This window comes from Onychostruthus taczanowskii, unplaced genomic scaffold (assembly GCF_017590055.1).
Source record: "Onychostruthus taczanowskii isolate IOZ18803 unplaced genomic scaffold, ASM1759005v1 scaffold90, whole genome shotgun sequence".
NCBI classification, from domain to species: domain Eukaryota; kingdom Metazoa; phylum Chordata; class Aves; order Passeriformes; family Passeridae; genus Onychostruthus; species Onychostruthus taczanowskii.
This window is the reverse complement of record NW_024506994.1, coordinates 3,754,532-3,773,700: the sequence shown is the minus strand read 5'-3', so window position 1 is coordinate 3,773,700 and position 19,169 is coordinate 3,754,532. Positions and strand designations below refer to the sequence as shown.

Here is a 19,169-nt window from a genome sequence, read left to right as displayed (position 1 = left end):
GTAGTATAAACTCAGTTTTAGATCCCACTGTGGGCCCTGGGGGTAGGCAGCTCTTGGCTGCCCCAGCTGTTCCTGAACTCTGTCAGTTGAGGGCAAGGCAGTCTCTGAGAGTGGGGTCTGGGAAAATCAGGGTCTGTTTTTTGGGCACAGCTCTGCTGAGCAGCAGTGAGCTGCTATATCTGAAACAAAGCACACCCGTCCTTTCCCCCAGGACAATTAAGACTTCATAGCCTCCAGAATTCTGTTTGAGCAAGAACAATTAAGAGTACAAACCCAGTGATTTTAAAAATCTGGTTGGTGTAAACCCACCTGAATATGGTACCTGAGAGTCAAGTTGAGACAATTCTGAAGTTAACTACCTTCAACACACCAAAAAAAGCATAATAAACCCCCACTTTAGAAGTGGTAAAACTACAGGGGGCTGTTTTTAATGAGTTAAATATGATTATGAGAGCTTATAAAACCTTGATGCATCTCTAGAGGGGGGAGGTACTTCGGGTTCTGTGTGCAAACCAGCCTCTACCTGCCCGGGTGATATCACCAAGCAGGTGGTGGCACAGGTGGTGTTGGCAGTATATTGGTACTTGGAGCACCTCCTAAAACTTCACTTCTCAGGAGAGTTTGGATGTTGTTAACCTGTTCTGATAGCTGAAGGGTCTTGTGGAAAGCACAGGGAGTTCTGAAGTAGTGCTTCAGTTACTCAGCAAACTCTGCATTTTTACATTTTCAGGTGAACCTATTGCTGATCTCTTAATGCCCTTATAAACCTCTTGTTTTACTTAGTTCCTCTGCTGATCATTTTTTGCCCTTCCTGCACTGATCCTTCATTCCCTGCTTTGGAAATAACTGTATTAACTTCTAGGAATTTTGTCCCCCTTCCTACAGTTTTCTTAGAAATCTTGCTTTAAAAACTGCAGTGTTTTGTCCCCGATCCTGCCTGGGTACCTCGAGCTTGGCTCCTGCTTTGCTGACAGACAGCTGCTCTTTCTGGGTTGTTTTCTGGCTGTTGTTACAGCAGCTTGCTGGCAGTTTGCTCCATTTCTGAACTGATGTGATCTATATCACATAAACTGTTTTCTGTGTTTATCTCCGTTCTTATTCAAGCATTGAATGATAAGGATTTCCTAACAATCATTATTTGTATGTAATAGTGGGTAAGGGACCTGTTCCCATTTCACAGATGAAGTTCAGGAGTCAGGGAAGGTGTGGACAATTCAAGTCTGTGACAGCTTTGGCTTCCCAGTTTTTCCCTCTTTGCTTTGGGGTTGATTATGGAGATTCCAGGGTGTTCCTTGAGTAAGGTTGAACATAACCCCAGGGAGAAATTTGGGCAGTTTGGGACAGAGCAGGGAAGCTTCAACTCTGCTTTTTACGGGATTGAAGCATCACAAAGTCCTGGGCTTTGTAAGACACCACCTTTTATCAGTAGACAAACCACTTAAAAATGTTTGGTAAAGAAGAACTTTTCTCTTTCTTTCTTTTTTTGTTGAACTTTTCTCTTTCTCTCTTTTTTTTGTTCTGTTCTGGTTTTTCACAGGTATCAGTCAGAGCCGGATCTCCCATTGGCTGTTGCAGCAGGGGTCAGACCTGAGTGAACAGAAGAAAAGGGCATTTTACAGATGGTACCAGCTTGAGAAGACAAATCCTGGTAAACAAATGCAGCCTAAACATCTCCTGCTGTTTATTTACAGAATGGAAGCCTTTTGTTTGTTAGCACTGATAATTCACTTCTTGGTCTGGGGTACTCCAGAGATTCTCCCTCTGACCAGGTTAATTTTTAGGAGGGTGGGAAGAAATCTGCTTTTTGCTTTACAAAAAATGATGCAGAGCTGCCTCATCCAGAGCTGTCTGTCCAGTTCCTCAGCCACAGATACCTGCTCTGCCCTCCCACCACTTGCTAAATCTGGGAATCAGAAGCAGCCAGTGAAGTTGTAATCAGTTAATGTGAAATACAAGCTGAGGCTCTTCAGAGTGAACAAATAGAAACCATTCATAATGGCTGCATAATATAAAGTTTCAGCAAAAAACCCCATACATTTTGTCAGAGAGGATCTTCAGAGGGTTTTGGTTTGGATCTCAAACTCATGGATTGGGTGTTGATACTTACAGTGATAAGCTGGAGATGTGTCTTTCAAATCCCACCTGCTTCTCCAAATCTCAAAATAGATCTTGAATACAAAAAGAGAAGTAAAGTTCCTCATTATCTTTAACTAACCAGCAATCTTCAAAATCACAGTTGAATTAATTTCCTTGTATTGTTCTCCTCCATAGATTTTGTTTGACCGTAGTTCTCATTTTTCCCTTTTAACAGTTTTATTGTAAAGATCAAAATATTTATGTTTAATTTCCTTTAAACATTGGCTTGATTAAATTAACTGTGTAATTGTTTTAAGGAATTTAAAACTCAGGCTCTCTAATATGAACTTGGCTTCAATGTCCAGAATTCTATTAAGAAAAATTCCAAGGGAATCAGAGCCTGAAAACTTCTGCTTTGTGTGTAAACTGAAAATCAAGAGGCTTCAGCCAGCAGTTGGCCTGAGGATAATTCAGATTTAAGTTGGGTGGGTTCAGAAGGACAGCTAAGCCTGTTTTTTCTGTTAAGCATGTTGAGGCTTCTTTTTCTTAAAGTTGTTTTAAAGAGCAAAAGTGCCAAGAAGCCTTGATTTTTGCACTGGCTGGAATTGTGATACTGAGGATCCGCAGAATTCCTGGGTACAACCATCCAGTACCAGCTGCTTGGAAAGGCTCAGGTTTTACCCTGCAAAGTAACTCCCTGACCTTTCCCTTTGAAGAAAGGTGTTGCCTCCAAAGTAGTGGAGAAAACTTGAGAGTTTTTGAAATGTGCAAAAACCACCAAAACCCTCTCCACATGAAACCTGTTGTGTGGGTTTTTCCCAGCCTTGCATCCTTTATTTGCAGTATCACATGAAGCTGTTTAGGAAATAGGTTTTTTTGTGCTAATAACAGAACCCTTGTTCAACTTAGCTCTAAAATCTTTACTTCTTCCTCTTTACCTTCTTTTTCCCCCATATCCATGAGCTCACATCTTCTTTGTCCTTTTGCTCTTGAGAGGTGTCTAAGGAAGGAAGACTTTCCACACTGGAGGTTATGGCTGAAATTGAAATGAATCAATGTTAGCTCTGGTTTGCTTTAGGCATGGAAAAACTCCTTGAAGAGTGCTTGTTTGAGTGTAACCTTTTCCCCAATAAGAGATCTTAAACAGCATTTTCAAGGAGTGTAAAAGGCAAATTGTTTCCTCTGCTTAAGCCAAGGGACTATTTGGATGCACTTAAATTCCTTTTAGAACCAGACAGCCCTTGGTTTCTTTTTAGAGGCTGAGGTAGAGGGAGGAACCTTCAGTTTTCCTGTTGCTGTTGGGAAAACCTACCTGAGGAAAATGGGTTTGTATTTATTTATTCATTGGAGGATAATATAACACTGATTTGAGTTATTGCCATCTATTATATTGCAAGTCAGCCCAGGTAGCCAAGAATAATTAGCATGGGAATGAGCAAGTGTGTAAAGGGAGGTACCAACCTTGTCCAGGGAATCCTGGATGTAAATCACTGTTACAAAACCAATCTGGAGCTGGAGTTTTGGCAACTACTTAGAGTATCCTGTGATTAGTAGACAGAGTAGCAGGTTTGGTGTCCTCCTTAGAGCCAGAAAATGAGGAAATCAGTGGAGCTTCCTCCCATGTTCCCAAAAAATTGATGCCATCACCACACTCTCTGTAGGGTATGAAAGATTGTCCTCCTTGGAAGAAACTTGGGAGATGAAGTGACTGCCATGGTTTTTTGTCTAGTTGCTCACTTACTAAAAGGTGGCATCTGGCTTTCTGTTCTCATACATCCCATCTTTTCCAGTTCCACCTTCTGGGAGGGAAATCTCAGTCCTTTGAGAGAAAGTCAGGTCTGTGTGCAGAGGGACCTGCAGGTTTGAGTTATCAGAGGGCAAAGTGAGGCTTTTGGGAACTGTTAGTTACTCAGTTTCTGTAATTCTTTATCTTGAAAAAGTGGATCTTCAGAGTAAATCCATTTTTTGGACTGAGTTTGTGTAGTAAAGGAAAGAAAACCTAGAACTGAAACAGTTTTGAAGGACTAGGACAGCAGATGTAATCAATTCCTAAACTGTGAAGGGGGAATATTTTGTGTGGAAAGAACTGGAGATCTCTTGGCAGACTTTCCCTTGATTCTGCCAGTTTTTCTGTGCAACTTGTAGAATTAACCTTTTGTCTCCCTTTCCCATCTCCTGGATACAGGTGAGACCTTTCCCTGTGGGTGACATCCCTGCCTTGCCTTCAGCTCCTCACAGCAGGACCTGTCTTTTACTGTGCTTATATAAGCTAATTATGACTTACAAATATATAAAAAGAAATTTTATTTCTATCATCCAGAGGCAGTGCTGCATCTGCCAACCAAAACTTGGTGCTGGGGAGCCTTAGCCTTGCTGCTGTTCAGATGCTGGTCCTATATGGACAAGATTCAGCAATTCCATCCCTTCCATTCTTTTCCAGCTGGCTTTGAGCTCTTGAATGTGCTGTTTGTTATTTGCCTTGGTTTGACTGCTGGTTTGCATGGGCAGTTTCTGCATTTCTCCTGTCCTTGGTGGTGGGTGTTCAGACAGCACCAGACTGGAATGTTGCAAAGGAGACTTGGAGTCTCATGGAACAGGAGAAAAACACCCACTTGTCCCACTCTATGCAATAATCTTGCTCAAAAAAATGTCTTAATCAATGTTTTCTTGGTAGGAGTGATGTCAGAGTTAATGGCAATGCTGTGAATTCCAACGTGCTACTGACTGTAAATTTTTCTGGAAGGAGTTGCCAGTTGGGGTGAAAGGCAGTTTTTTCTTTTGTTGGAGGGAAGAAGTAAATGCTAAATACTGATGTTTAAAAGGTCTTTATTCCGATTAATAGGGATGCTTTTCATTTAGGTGGAGCTTTATTTTCACACAGGCACCACTTGTCCATCCTGTGTTTTGTGGAGGACTGAGAACATTCTGGCAATAGATAAATTTTATATATTTCAGAAGCCAGTAGTGTCCTGCACTGTTCTCACTATTTTTTCAGAGCCCATAGGTTTTAAATAATTTTTTTTCTAGATTGGTAGTTGTTAGCCTGATTAGTTTCCCTGGCACTGGGTGTTGGGCAATGTGGGAAGTTTGTGATGGAGTAACCTTAAGCTTGTCTCTTGCCTCTGTGTAGTGCAAACTGAAGCTGGCACCTCGAAATGATATGTTAAAGTTACAGATGGATACACACTGCTTCCATTTAGGCTGGGTATTTATTTCTGCCACTCTTCTCTAATAGGAAGGCAGCTGTGGTCACCTTGGAGAGAACCATGGGCACTTCTTCCTTGAACAAAAGAGAAAATGAAAAGGAGTTATTATCAGGATGTAGCATCTCTTTTGTTATTTTCATAGTGGTTCTTGTTTAGCTATGAAAGAAAAGCCAGTCCAAAATCAGAGGCTGGCTGTCCCACGAGGTTTGCACTGGGGAGGGATGGTTGGTGATGTGCTGTTCCACAGAGCTGCAGAGCAAAGTCCCTGCTCTGCTCCTTCTCCTCCCTTCCCTGGGCTCTGTAGGGAACCTTGTGCTGCTGCTGATTTCAATCCAGCATGGCTTACTCTGACCAAGAGGTGTTTATTGTGTGATCTGGGGTCAGCCTGGCTAAAAATACAGTGAGGCATCTGTTCTTATCAGGGTAATGTACAGCAGGTACTTGCTGCAAATGAAAACTTGCCAGGAAATGGTTTCTTGGAGCTGGGAGATGCCTGAGGCTCTCTGACCATTCCATGGCAGGGCCTGCCTGAGCCCAGGGATGGGGAGCAGGGAGTGCATGGGATGCTCTTAGAGCAGCTCCCTTCCTTCAGGATGGAGTCTGGGATGTGCAGGCCTTGGCCAGGAGGAATTTTGAGCGTGCAGAGAGCTGCATTCCAATTGGAGAGCACCTCCCCTGCCTCCTCTCCCCCAGACCCGCCAGCAGCATCCTCAGTCACACAAAAAATTCACAGAGAAAAGCCAGTGCTGTAGGAAAAGGTGCTGAGCACTGGCAGGGAGTGAGAGCTGTCTCCTTTCATTTCTGTGTGTGAAAGGAGCTCTTCCCAGGCGGTTCACCTCTGCACCCCTCAGAGGTGTCTTGCCGTTTGATGCATACACTGAAAACCTTGTACTGCGTCTTCTCCACTCTGTCTGCTCAGGAGACAAGTTTCACTTCTCCTTAAAAGCTGTTTGAGGGGTTTAAAAAAAGAATCTCAACTGGTGACTGGGGTGTAACTTGCTAAGTTATAAAGAAGTGGAGCTGGGTGGCGAGAATGTTGTGATGGAATGTTGTAACAGCAGAATAAACGGGAGCTCGCTGAAGAGAGGAGGATGAGGAAAAGCTCCATAGGTTCCTTATCAAATGTGCATATCATAAATGATAACTTTGGGTTCAAAGTCATCTCATTCCACACCCCTGCTGTGGGCAGGGACACTTTCCATTATCCCAGGCTGCTCCACAGCCTGTCCAGCCTGGCCTTGGATTCTCTGAGGGATCCAGGGGCAGCCACAGCTTCTCTGTACACCCTGTGCCAGGGCCTCACCGCCCTCACAGCCAGGAATTCCTTCCCAAGTCCCATCCATCCCTGCCCTCTGGCAGTGGAAGCCATTCCCTGTGTCCTGTCCCTCCATCCCCTGTCCCAAGTCCCTCTCCAGCTCTCCTGGAGCCCCTTTAGGCTCTGCTGCAAGGGGCTCAGACCATCCCGTGTTCCCTTTTTTCCATACATTCATCCAAGCCCGTTTTGGGCCTCTTTATGCATTCAGGTCCTCCTCTCTTGCTGTGTGGGGGTACTTGCTTGTAATTCTCAGCATATTCCTCTCTTATCTGCTGCTGATATTGATGTTACCCCATAGAAAAGAGAAATGGCTAAATTGATCTAGGAAGGCTACTAAAACAAAAAAAAGTGTATTATATTCAGTACGTGAACATACCTGTAGCAGCAGCAGAAAATTTATGCTTTCAATGCAGATTTTTTTCCCTACCTTTGTCTGAAAAATCTCAAGCAAATTTAATAGAAGGATTCTGCATCTCTTGGCTTGATGTGAGGGATCACTGATACTCCTGTCCTTTCCCTGTGAAATCAAATCTTCAGGTAGGGAAAGTATATTGCTAACACAATACAGGGAAAGCTAATTTCTTTTCCTGTTCTCCTCTGTCTCTTTTTAAAATTTTCATTTTTAATTTTTTTTTTAAAGTTTTTGAAGTGTATTTAAAGCCTGGCAACTTAATAGCCACCCAGCCCCCTAAACTGTGCAAGTAGCAGAAAGACTAGATAAGGAGCTCTCCTTGAAATGGCCTCCCAGTAAATTGGCACTATAAGAAATATTTCATGTTTCAATGGAACCAAGTAATCTGTGTAGGCTCGTTAGCTGGGAATTAGGGAGAGGCACCGTGCCTTGTGTGTGCAAGGCAGAGATTGTGGGCTTCACTTCCTACTGACTCCTCCTGGGGAGCATTTGTAAATTATTTTGGGCTCCAGTACCTAACACAGATGCAAGCCCCTGGCAGGAATGGAAAGACTCTGTGTGCATTTCTAGAAAGGAACACGGCCAAGTGCCTAAACAGCTCATTTCTTGCTTTTTAGCTGTAGGAATTTGTTTACTGGTTAAACTCTTGGGTTCTCTTGACCCTTCCACTCCTTGTGTATTAGAGGAGCAGTGTTGTTGCACTAACACTGTGTGGTTTGATGATTAAATCCCAGCCATTCTGAGTGAGCCTGAGCACCCAGAGGGGTTTGCTGTCACAGCCCTGCTCTTGAGTGTGCCCAGCCCTGTGAGCAGTGCTGCTGCTTCTCCTGGGTCTGCCCAGGCTGGCTCAGTGCAGGAATTCCACTGGAGCTCAGGATGCTTATGGGATATAGGTGGTGATTTATCTTTTCATACAACTTTTGTTTTCTTTTTTATTTTTTTTTCTTTTTCCACATTAGAGCAGCTCTCTCTTCCCTGCAGGGGAAGTCACTGAGCACAAAGCTGTCCTCCAGAACATACCCTGGTTTCTGTCCTTGTGTCCTATCCCAGGTTCCCATCCTCACCAAGGGATATAGGACAGATCGATCTCCCAGAGTGTCTTGATTTATCTTGATTTATTAGCTGAGAGGCTGTTGTGGAAAGGATCAGGGGTAAGTTTCAAAGGGGCCTTTCCTGAAGGCATCTTGCCAAATCCTGTCTCGTGCCTGATGCTTTCCAGCTCAGACTCAGGGAAAGGAGAAATACATCCACAGAAGGGGAGCAGGAGAGGAAAGTTGTGATGTTAATTTGCTTTCAGTGACTTTTTCAGGCACTCTGGCACTCGTGAGCCCACATTTGCCCAGGCCACAGGGTGTGTTTCTGTTGGTGGAGCTGCTTCAGGTACTTCCTCAGCTCTTCAGACACACTGAAATATACCTTTGGTATAAATTTCCATTTTGCTTCCGGAAGCTGCTGTATAATTAAACAGAAACTGCTGTTTCCTACTTTGTGACAGTTCAGGTGGCAGCACAACCTAAATGAATCCCAGCTGGGGCACAGCTCACCCTTTCTGTGTGATCCTTTTCCTCTTGATGAAGACAAGACAGATTTTCCTAAGTACCCATCAGCTTCTTGGATTTCCATAGTCATGCCCTTCTGCCTCGGAGGTTGGGAAATAGGAATTCTACCTGGCTTTGTGTATCTTTAGGGTGTTTTTGATAATACTTCATACTTTTTTTTCAGTTTGAATGGTTTCATCACCTGTCTTGTCTTTTTTTTTTTTTTTCTCACGAGCAGGAGTGAGAGGATGGGCCTGACTTTTAACCCTCTGGGAAACACAGTGTTTATTGTCCTTAGGGGCTACACTAAGCATGAGACCCGCTCCCATCCCAATAGAAGAGCCAGAATGGAGACAGACGCCTCCCCCAGTCACAGCTACCTCTGGGACCTTCAGACTACGGCGGGGCAGTCGGTTCACGTGGAGAAAGGAGTGCCTGGCTGTTATGGAGAGGTATGTGGTGGCTCTCTGAGGGGGTTTGGACATGGGAGCTCTAAAGCCAAGTTCTAAAGGATTTTTCCCTGCTCTGGTGAACGCCAGCGCTGTTTTCATGGATGTGTTGTAGCCTCGTGCAAAACTGTAAGAGTTGGATTTGTGATGATGGAGTAGGAGGAGCTGTTTTGCCTTTTGTGTTGTTTTAAAAATTGTAACATTTCTCTGGACAGGATCTCTTTATTTTTGTACATCTTGTCCTTAGCTCAGTCTGAGCGTGTTGGTGTTCAGCTCTTTGCTTTTGTAGAAACTTTTCCACTTCTCCTGATCCAGGCTCTCTTGGGAGGGTCTTGCAAGCTCTTTCCATTCTGCATTTCTCCTTTCCACTCTCCTGATTTGTCCCCCTGATGCCTCGTGGTGGTTTAAAGTAGATACTGGCATTTCAGCAGCGCTGTAATTGTTTGGGATGCAGAACTTTGCCTCACAAGCAGTAGATTCCTGGTCCAAAAAGGCTCTTAGAACCCTCTTACAGGAGCTGGGAGCAGCACAGAGCAAAGTGGATCTTTCAAATCCATATGCAGAGTGGCAGGTGATCATTAGAGCTCCCAGTTCTCCTCTCTGAGCCCAGGTGTGCTTTGCCTTTCCCTCTGCTTACAGGAATGTCTCTTTCGTGGATGATGTTGTACAGTAGAAAAGGGCTGGGGAATTTGGATATAGTTTAGGGATGAACACTTATTTCTGTCCAGGGCTAAAAGGCTGGGAGGAGTTTTTTCTCCTCTGACAGCCTGAAGAGCCTCCTTTCCATGGAAGGACTGGATGACTGTGTGTGCTACACTCCTCCCAGGTCTGCAACCCCAGTGAGATCTCAGCCAGCCGATTTGTAGGATGTGTTTTTAACATTTCTTCAATGCTTCCCCTTCCTCTTGTTTGCATGGGGGTCTTGGGAACTGATTAGGAGCAGGAGAGCATCATTTGCCTGAGCTAAGGCTGAAATCCTGAGCTCCCTCAGGAACACAGGCTAGACACATTTCTGTGTCTTTGCAGGACTGGAACCAGCAACTTAAATGTTTGTTTCTCTATTCTGGCCTGGCACTGATATTTTATCTGGCATTGATATTTTTGGCTTTGCCTGGATGTTTCCCCAAAGGAAGTAATGTAAATGTTTGAAATCTGTTCTGCTTTGTTAGACCCAACTAATGCAATGCCCTGTGATCTGATAGTGTGTTTTTCTAGTGTCCCCCTCCACAGAGGCAGAACAAGGGGCAGGACAGGATCTTCAGCACTTTGAAATGCTTGTCTGACTGTCCTGATGGTGTGTGCAGAAGGACAGAACCACCACAGCTCTGTGTGCCTTCAGGGCAGCACCATCTCCTGATCAACACTCTGTGTGTGAAATGCTTTTTGGGAGTAGAATTAGAGCTCTTTGGGCATGGCTGGTTTTCTTCCTGGTTTCTGTCTGACCCAAATACCTGCTGTTATTTGCTGTTTGAATCCTGATTGTGCCTCAGACTCCTGTGCTGGGGAAACTGCTGATAGAGAGCTGAGCAAGCCACCCTTTCCTCATCCACCTCTCTCCTCAAGCCAGTCTCTGCTGGGACACTCTAGAAATTAAAACTGTGATGTTTTAGTACATCTGTTAGGGAGGTGTGAGATTTGGGTTTGGGTATTGAAAGAACCAAGTTGATCTTGGCACTGTAAATCATCCAGTTGTGAATGCAGATACATAATCACTCAATCTAATTTTTCATTAAATTCTTCTTGGTTTTGTTCTCTGTGTCTTGTGCTCTGTAAGGTCTTTCCTGCCAGGGTTTTCTCCTTATTCTGCTGCTGCCACATTACCTTAATCCTGGCTTTTAATATTAATTTGCCAAGCCCTTGGCTAAGTCACTTTGGGTGCTGGATTTCACAGGCTTGTGTGGGGTACTGGGAAGCAAATCTGAGGAGTTTTACTCGAGGCAAGAACACAGTAAAAGTGTTGTGTGGCAATAAAGCTGCACCATAAAGAATGGGTATATGGTTGTTTAACTGTTGTGCTTTAATAGGCCTCGTTGAGCTGTAAGGATGAGCTGTTTTATGTGACAAATTTTGAAAGAGTGGGAGAAAAACGCTCCTCTGGGAGCCCTTGGAAGAAAATCACTAATTTCACTTACAGGGCACTGGAGTTTTCCAGGTTTGGCCATGATATGACTCATAACAGCAGCAGGATGAAGGTAACCAGACCCCTCTGGCCCAAGCAGATCAGGTTTCCCTGGTGCCCCAGGGTCAGGAATAAGCATTTGGCCACTAAAATGGTGTTTGGCATTGCCTGTGGGCAGGTGCCATTTGTCTGGTAATTTGCATTTTCCTCTGCAGGATTAAGTTTTGACTCTAAGTGGAGGCATCTCAGTTTAATGGACTGTTTTCCCTAATGAAATTCAACTTTCAGTGCACTGAGTTTGTGTGTCCTGCAGCTTCTGGCTCTGATGTTGGTGCACATGAGGATTTGGGCACCTGGTTTGGAGCTGCTGCTCTGGGAACCTCAGGAAAGTGCTGGTTCATTTGGGCTGATACCTGTCCAGGAAGGAGAAACAGAGATCCAGGAGACAATTCCATCCCATTAATGCACTCAGAGGAGGGCTCTGTGCTCCTTCCTCTCTGGCTGCCTCCTGCAATTAGAACTAACTTTGATGGCTTAGTTTAATGCCTGAAGATAAGAGGGTGGAATCCAGACCTGAGTGGAATCTCTGCAAAACTTTTCCTTCCCTCTGAAATGCTTCTGTGATGCTGTATAAACATTTTTTGGCTGAGGATGGGGGTGTTGACCTGCTCCATCACTTAATTGTGCCCCCTACTTTTGCTTTTGTCTTGGATTCAGTCAGTAAAAATTGTAGTTGCTAAGAGTCCATGTGTCAAACCAGCTGAGAGCACGTCAAGGGAAGAATCTCCATATGATTGCAAAATTTGGAGGGATTTGTTTCTTAGGAGCAGGCTCTCCAATCAAAAATGCACAGCACCAGTCAGGATTTGATCTGTGAACTGAACGAGAAGGCTGAGGGTTGAAGGGGGGCAGTTTCTCTTTTTTAAAAAAGATTTAACTCAACAAAAAATTCCAGTTCAATTAATTATTATATTGGTGCCAACCTGATAGAATGAAGATTAGAGTTAGGGCCATATCCTGAAATGTCTGATGTACCTGAGGGTCTGAGTACAGGGTATGTGTATTAAATGAACTAATTGGTTTATACTGGACTTCCAGGATGCTGCTTGTGGTTTCAGTAATTCAATTCTCCAACCTTTACTGCTTTTTTGGAATCCTCCCAGGGTAGTTTATTAATCCCTGGTCTGAGATTTTTTTGGACAATAGATTCAGGTCTCTTTATCCCTTTACTTTTTATTTTTCTGTAGATATCTCCCTGAATATTTATGTTCTGAAGGTTAAGAGGAGCAGTGGTTCCAGAAAGTAAAGTTCTATATTTAACTGCAGACTAGGTGTGGTTCAGACAACTGCAGTGCTACTGATGCCAACCTTGACCTGTTCTCTTCTGGAGCCTCCTGCTCATGGAATATGCTGAGTTTTGAGTGTCTCGAGGTTGTTGTGTGGCTTTGCCCTCCTTTGGGAGCACAGCTAAGACTGCAAGAGTCCTTTCTGTGCAAACCTGAGGTTAAACTTGAAAGCCTCTTTCTGGTTCACTTTCATGTTCTTTTTTGTTACGTCTTGTCCCACAGATAATGTTGTGTTGTGTTTTTTTTTTTTCTTTTCTCTGCTTTGCTTCTTCTTTTCAACCCCTCTCATTAGAAGAATGGAAGTGAAAATTTCCCTTAGGGCACTCTCTTTTTTTAATGAAGCTGTGTTGTCTTGTCAGTCTATTTTTTTTATTATTTTTATATTTTTCCCCCCAGTGATTTATGCTTCTCTTCTAATCATATGTTGGAGTAGAGGTTTATCTTCTTTCTCAGGCAAAAAAATAACTAAGATTGGCAGCAGAATCAGTGATTTTATACCCATTTTAAGGCACTTTTCATTTGTGTTGTTAAAGACTGAGGGGGGGAGTTGAGTGTTGTTTTTTAAGTATATGCTTTATCCAAAGATTAAATTAAAATAACTGTAAATTCTGCCCTAAACAAAAATGAATAATTCATCAGTTGAATGTGTTTCAGTTTGTCTAGGGAACAGGGACTTCGCTTTCTGGTTGAGGGTTATTTGGTTTGATTTTATGGCTCTGGGTTTTTATTTCAACACTTGTCTGTGCTTCTGAAGATTCATTTGTAAAGGTGTATTTAGATTAAATAAGACTGAGATGCCATAGATCCCCATCATCCCCATTTCATAGATGGCAGAACAGAGTCAGGTGTTTCACTTGGCTTTATGCAGAAGAGAAATGGGTGTAGATTTCCCAAGATAGGGGGGTACAATTTCGTGCTGTAGCTGAGCTGAATTAACATTTTGTCACCAGCTCATCCTTAGGTGTTACCCTGCCTCGCCACCCTTCTCAATTCCTCCTCCTCAGTTTCCCTGCTCCTGCCACGCTGGGCTGTGCCAGAGATGTTTCTTGTCTGATGGAAATAGCAGCCAATTCACCCTGCTTCAGGAAAAATAAATCCTTTTTATTTCCCCCTGCATTTTCCTGAATTGTTTTGGCTTGCTGCGCCAGGGCTGTGCTGGGGCAAAGGACAGGATTGCACAGCTGGGAGCATCAGGAAGGGGAAGTTTAACAAAAAGATGGTGATTCTGTAGAGTTGTTTGGTCTGCTTGGTTTTGTTCTGATTTTGTTTGGTTTGAGTTGGATGAGTTCCTGGTTTCTTTACAGACATGGTAGTACTGGGATAGTGGAAGAGAGGTCCTTTGATTTTTCCAAGGTACAGGAAAGCATTAGGTCCATGAGGATTAGAGGGATGGAGCATCTTTCCTCTGGGAGAATTAGGGGTTTCCAGCCTGGAGAAGAATGTAAGCAAAGCTTAGAGCCCTTTCCAGCACCTAAAGGGGCTCCAGGAGAGCTGGAGAGGGACTTGGGACAAGGAATGGAAGGACAGGACACAGGGAATAGCTTCCCAGGGATAGATGGGATATTGGGAAGGAATTTTTGGCTGTCAGGGTGGGGAGGACCTGGTACAGGTTGCTCATAGAAGCTGTGGCTGCCCCTGGATCCCTGGAAGTGTCTACGGCCAGGTTGGACTGGACTTGGAGCAGCCTGGGACAGTGAAAGGTGTCAGAATTGTAACAAGGTCCTTTCCAAGTCAAACCATTCTGTAATTCCATGATTACTGTGGCATCACTGCCCAACTCTGCCTGATTTAACCATTTGTGGTTTTGTTTCCCTTCTAAAGCTGAGGAAGGTCATCTCCATGCCCGGACCAGTCACTGCTGCATTCCCATCACGGTGCTGGGAGATTCAGCCTCATTTCCCTCCTGGAAAAGGCACATCCCACCCTGATCCCGAGGCAGTGCCCTGGGCATGGTCCTGGCCCCGAGTGAGATGAGGCCTGACGTGCCTTATTAGAAATCCTTCCGACTGTGAAAGCGCTTTTACTGCAGCTCTCCTGAGCGCCGGGGCTTCCACGGCTTCCCTGGGGACCACGAGAGCTCTATTAGCTCCTGAAATTCAGTTAGGAAATTTTCTTAGTTAATTTCATCCCATTACTCTTAGTTATGTCTTCCAGCAGAACCTTAATACCGGCCCCATAGGGGATCTAAGTTTCCTGTGCAAGGCTTTGGAGGAGATTTAAGTTTGGGATTCATTGCGTTTCTCCCTTTCCAAGCTGACAGCAGAGCAGGAAGTAATGTCCTTTGGCCCCTTCCATTAGGCTGTACATTGTTAGAAACAGAACAGCAGCTTCTCATCAATATAACGATGGCCACGGGTTGGCTCGGGAATGCTGCTCGTCTTTCCTGGGTTTGCTGGGAGGTCAGCAGGGCTGGGAATTATCTCTGCTGTCCCTGTGACCCTCAGGTGTCCTTGAACCTTTTGGTGACTCGTTGTTGTCGGCTGTAAAATATCCACTACCTGCTTGGGAGATGAGTCAAGCCAAGGGAAAAGTGCCAAAAGCCTCTAATTCTTGGGTTACCGAGGAATATTGGCATTAGGGAAAACTTCTGACTTCAGGAGTGGCACAGCACTAAGCAGGTTATCTACAGGAGCTACAGAACATTTCTCAGGAGCAAATCAGCTGAAATCTGCCAGGATAGTTCTGAGATACTTGATCTTAATGCAGAGAGAAACATCAGGTGATTTCTTTATATTTTTTCCAGCTCTTTCAATCCTGTCATAAGGTGTTTGTTAGTCAGCAACTTCCTGGGGGAGATTCAACTTCATTAAGTCCTTTGAGATGCAAGGAATGGATTTTTTTTAGGGTCTTTGCTGTTTGTGCTCCTGAAATGCTTCGAGATCTGAGCGAAGGCACTTTGCAAAGGCACCCAGCAAAGTTCTCTTTACCATTCATACACAGGCAAGATCATGTGGTTGTGTGAAGGTTCAAGTGGTTTGGCTCAGGGTCATTGCTCTGTGTCTTCATAAAATGCAAGAGCAGCCATTTTCTGCTTGGCACACAGGATCTGCCTTATTTTGCATTAGATCAAGCTCTGTTCCCTCTCAGACATGCATAATATACAAGCTTCCTATTCTAATCAGCTGTAAGCAAATCCCAGTTGTTTGGCAGATTGCAGGCAGTAAAATAGAATGCAAGGATGTCTGTCCAAAGCCTCACCAGACTCTGTTTTCTCCAAGGATCCAGCACCTAATGAGTTATTTTGCTTTCTAGAGAGCTCAGGTGCTTTTTGTATCCTTGTGTTCTCTCTCTCTCTCTTTTTAAAAATAATAAAAGATGATCTGTGGGAGGGGCAGCTGCTTGCAGCAGACCTCAGATAAAATTCTTGTGTCTGCCAAGGTCAGAATAACAGAAATTAACATTTAGCAAATGCAACTTTGTCAGCCTGGTCTGTAACAGCTCTGGCTGGTGCAGCAAACCCACATTTTAGAAATGAGAATTCTCCTCTAGTCCAGATACTCTGCTGCTTTTCTCCAGCACCAGGTGAGATCCTCAGCGTTCTGTCCTCCTGCTCCTGAAGGTGACAAGCAGGATCTCATCCCAGGTGATGATGGTTGTGGTGTTTATCATTCTTTCTACCTCTGCTCTCCATCCTGTGCCTGCTCACACCTGGCCAGCAGCCATGTGGCTGTGGACAAAAGCTCTTATCTCCTATCCTGTATTTTAATCCTGCTATTGCAGCTCTGGGCGTTCTTATTATTCACATAAATATGTAATTCCTTCTAAATCCTGCTAAGGTCTTCAGGGTACTTCCGGAGAACTAATTATACCTAGTTTCATTTTATATGCTAAAATGTGTTTAAAAAGTCAAAGGTCCCTTTGGCATGAGTACCATGAGAAAGAATAAGGCAGAACATTGCATTTATCCAGGATCATTCTCTGTATGTGCTGCTATCAATGTGCTGCTCATTTATCTCCTCTCTGAACTTAACAGTCACTCTCTTATCTCTTCTCAGACACCAAGGCTTCCCTTGCCTCTAATAATATTAATTGTCACTCTTCTTTGGACCTTTTCTATTCTTACATTCAATTTCTAGTGACCTGGGGCAGGTGAGTGGGGACCCAAGCAGAGCTGATTTCCATATTTCCAGGGTAAATATTCCGACTTACACAAGCAGCTGAATCCAAGTCCTGTTGTTCTCTGACCTCCAGCCTAACATCTGTTTTTTTTGCTGATCACTTTTGTGTACTGATTGAGAGTGTCTCATCTTGGGATAGTATTTTCCTGAAGAACTACTACTGATTTAGACCTGGTCATATATGTGAGGAGTTGAAATTTGTTCTTCTCCACGTGCAGTGCTTTGCTTAATCCCGAGATAGCAAATGAAGTTCAGTCGTGGGAGTGTTAATTGCTGTGAATTTCAAAAATACCAGCTTTATTTGTATCCAATATAAATAATTCTTCTTGCAGAACTTTAATGTAACTGTTAATGCCAGTTGTTCTTGGGCACAACTTGTGTGAGTCAAGGGCTTGTGCTGGGTTCATACACAGAACCTCTTGCTCTTTACAATCATGTTGAGACCTCTAGATGCTGCCTGCTGTAAGGACAGTGTAAAAATATAAGTCTGGTGCTGTGATTCCTGTCTCTTCGAGCTTTCTTGATTTGCCTCAGTCCTTCATGGTATTGTTTTTTCCTGTGATTGTCCTGTTTAAAGGACACAGAAGGAATTAGGAATAAAAAGCTTGTATTAATCAGCTAAACTGTTATTTTCTCAGGTATTCTAACGTGGATTCAGGAGGTAGGGAAAGCCACGACAAACTTGTCACACAAACCGTGTGAAGTGGCAAGTTCAGGCTGCATTTTATGTGGTAGTTCATAATGTTTGGGCTGTCCAGAACAGCTCCAAGCTGAGGGAAGGGTCTCCCCTTCCAGCAGGATTCATCCAATCCGTGTGTATTGTTACCCCTGGAACAAACCTCCTGAAGTGAATGACAGAATTTACTTCCTGAGTGGTCTGGGAAGCGTTCAGAAGGAATTCAGGATCAGGCTGGCACCTTGTCACTCTGCTTTGCTGCAGCCAGGGCTTTGCTGCTCCTGTCAACAAGGAGGATCCAGGAGCACCATCCAGCCCAGAGTGCAACAGGATTTTCCCATTCCTGCTTTCCAGAACAGTGCAGAGCATTCCTGCTGACTCTCACTGCAGCTCAGCTCTGAGCAGAGTCCAGCCCTTCCTCAGCCAAAGGAAGCTCTCTGCCATGGAGAAACAGATGGGAGGTCTTTACACAAGTAATAAAGAGAGTCATTACCAGGAGAAGTGAGAGAGGAAAATTCCAAAGTCAGACTCTTAAGTTGTTGCATCATGTATTTATGGGCTCTTGGTCAGACTGTGGAGCACTTTAAAAATGTTTAAATGGAGCACCTGAAAAAATGTTCTATCAGAGAACCATATGGGCTTTAGCCACAAAAGTCATTACCACATCCTAGATATTTTTTTTATTCTTTGGGGGTTTTTTTTTTTTGGTGATCCAGGGTAGCCCAGCTTTCTTATTTGTTTGATTTTCCTTTGGAACACATGTAAGATTTAATTTGTTTTGTATACTTCGTTTTTGTGAGGAACTCTGTCAGCAGCATAGAAGAAGTGCCTTTTATAATTCTTTTCTCTCTGGATAAGGAATAGCAGCATCCTCATCTGTGTCAGGCTTGGCCTTTTTGGTGCTTTTGTTGCATTGTATCTTTTGGTCACAGTGACTTCACAAGAACTGATCTTCCCAGCTGATGATCTTTTTGTGCCTGTGAAGTTGTTGTTCCCAAAGTGGGTGACCTTGGCTGCTGCACCGTTAAATTTCTGTTTAGTTCTTGCCCTTAGGATTCTCTATTACTTTTTATGGTGCTTCAATTCAGTGTATTGATGTGGCTTCTGACTTTGGTCTCGGCAGATTCATCACCATGTGCAGACTTTCTGTCAGGATCATTAATTGTTTTTGTTTTTAAGATGCTCCAAAGATGATACTTGAGGACTATCCCTGATTGTCTTCAATGCCATTAATTTAATTTTTCGGCCTCTTCTTAGTTAGATGTTTCCTTTCTACCCTATCTCATAATTATACTAATATTTGTCTCTTCCAAAATAATGAATAATTTCCCATTTGTCGATTTATTAAATATGTCACTAAAGTCCAAAAATGCTAAGAATAATTAGGTTTTTTGTCAATTCCTCACTTGTTTTTGGAGCTTTACTACCAGCACTGTTAAGGTCATGCCTCCTTAAAGGATTGTCCCCAGGAAACTCAGCTGATTTGAGCGAGGGTGACAGTGACATTTAAGAGAAAGCACATGGCAAAAACCATGGCTCAGGGCAAGGAGCACAAATCTTGGAGTAAAGAGCTGTGGATTGATTTAATCTGGTTTCTTGGCTCAGTATCTTTTAACTTTCCTGTTCTTCTACCTGTAAATTCTTGTAATAATATTAAAGAGTAAGATGAAAAAAGACAATTTCAGAATACTTTTAAAGGAGTTGATGATCTGGGTATAAAAATACGAAGCATGATGGGTGTTGGTAAATCAAATAATCTTTTGAGTCTTTGGTGCTTATTATTTCCAAGATAACTATTCACAATCCTGTAGGCAAAAAAAAAAAAAAAAAAAAAAAAAAAAAAAAAAAAAAAAAAAGGGGGGGAAAAAAAAAGAAATTTTTTTTTTCCCTTGGGTTTAAAAAAAAGGGGGTTCC

General features: G+C 43.4%; 1 protein-coding gene across 9 annotated transcripts in view; it reads left to right on the top strand.

Moving 5' to 3' along the window:
- Positions 1-19,169, top strand: part of HMBOX1 (homeobox containing 1) — a 105,496-nt gene that overhangs the window by 66,626 nt on the left and 19,701 nt on the right. For all 9 annotated transcript variants that reach the window (XM_041426152.1, XM_041426155.1, XM_041426149.1 and 6 more), the window contains 2 exons: positions 1,538-1,648; positions 8,846-8,999. In XM_041426152.1, coding sequence (XP_041282086.1) covers positions 1,538-1,648; positions 8,846-8,999 — 265 coding nt within the window. The remainder of the gene's footprint in view (positions 1-1,537; positions 1,649-8,845; positions 9,000-19,169) is intronic.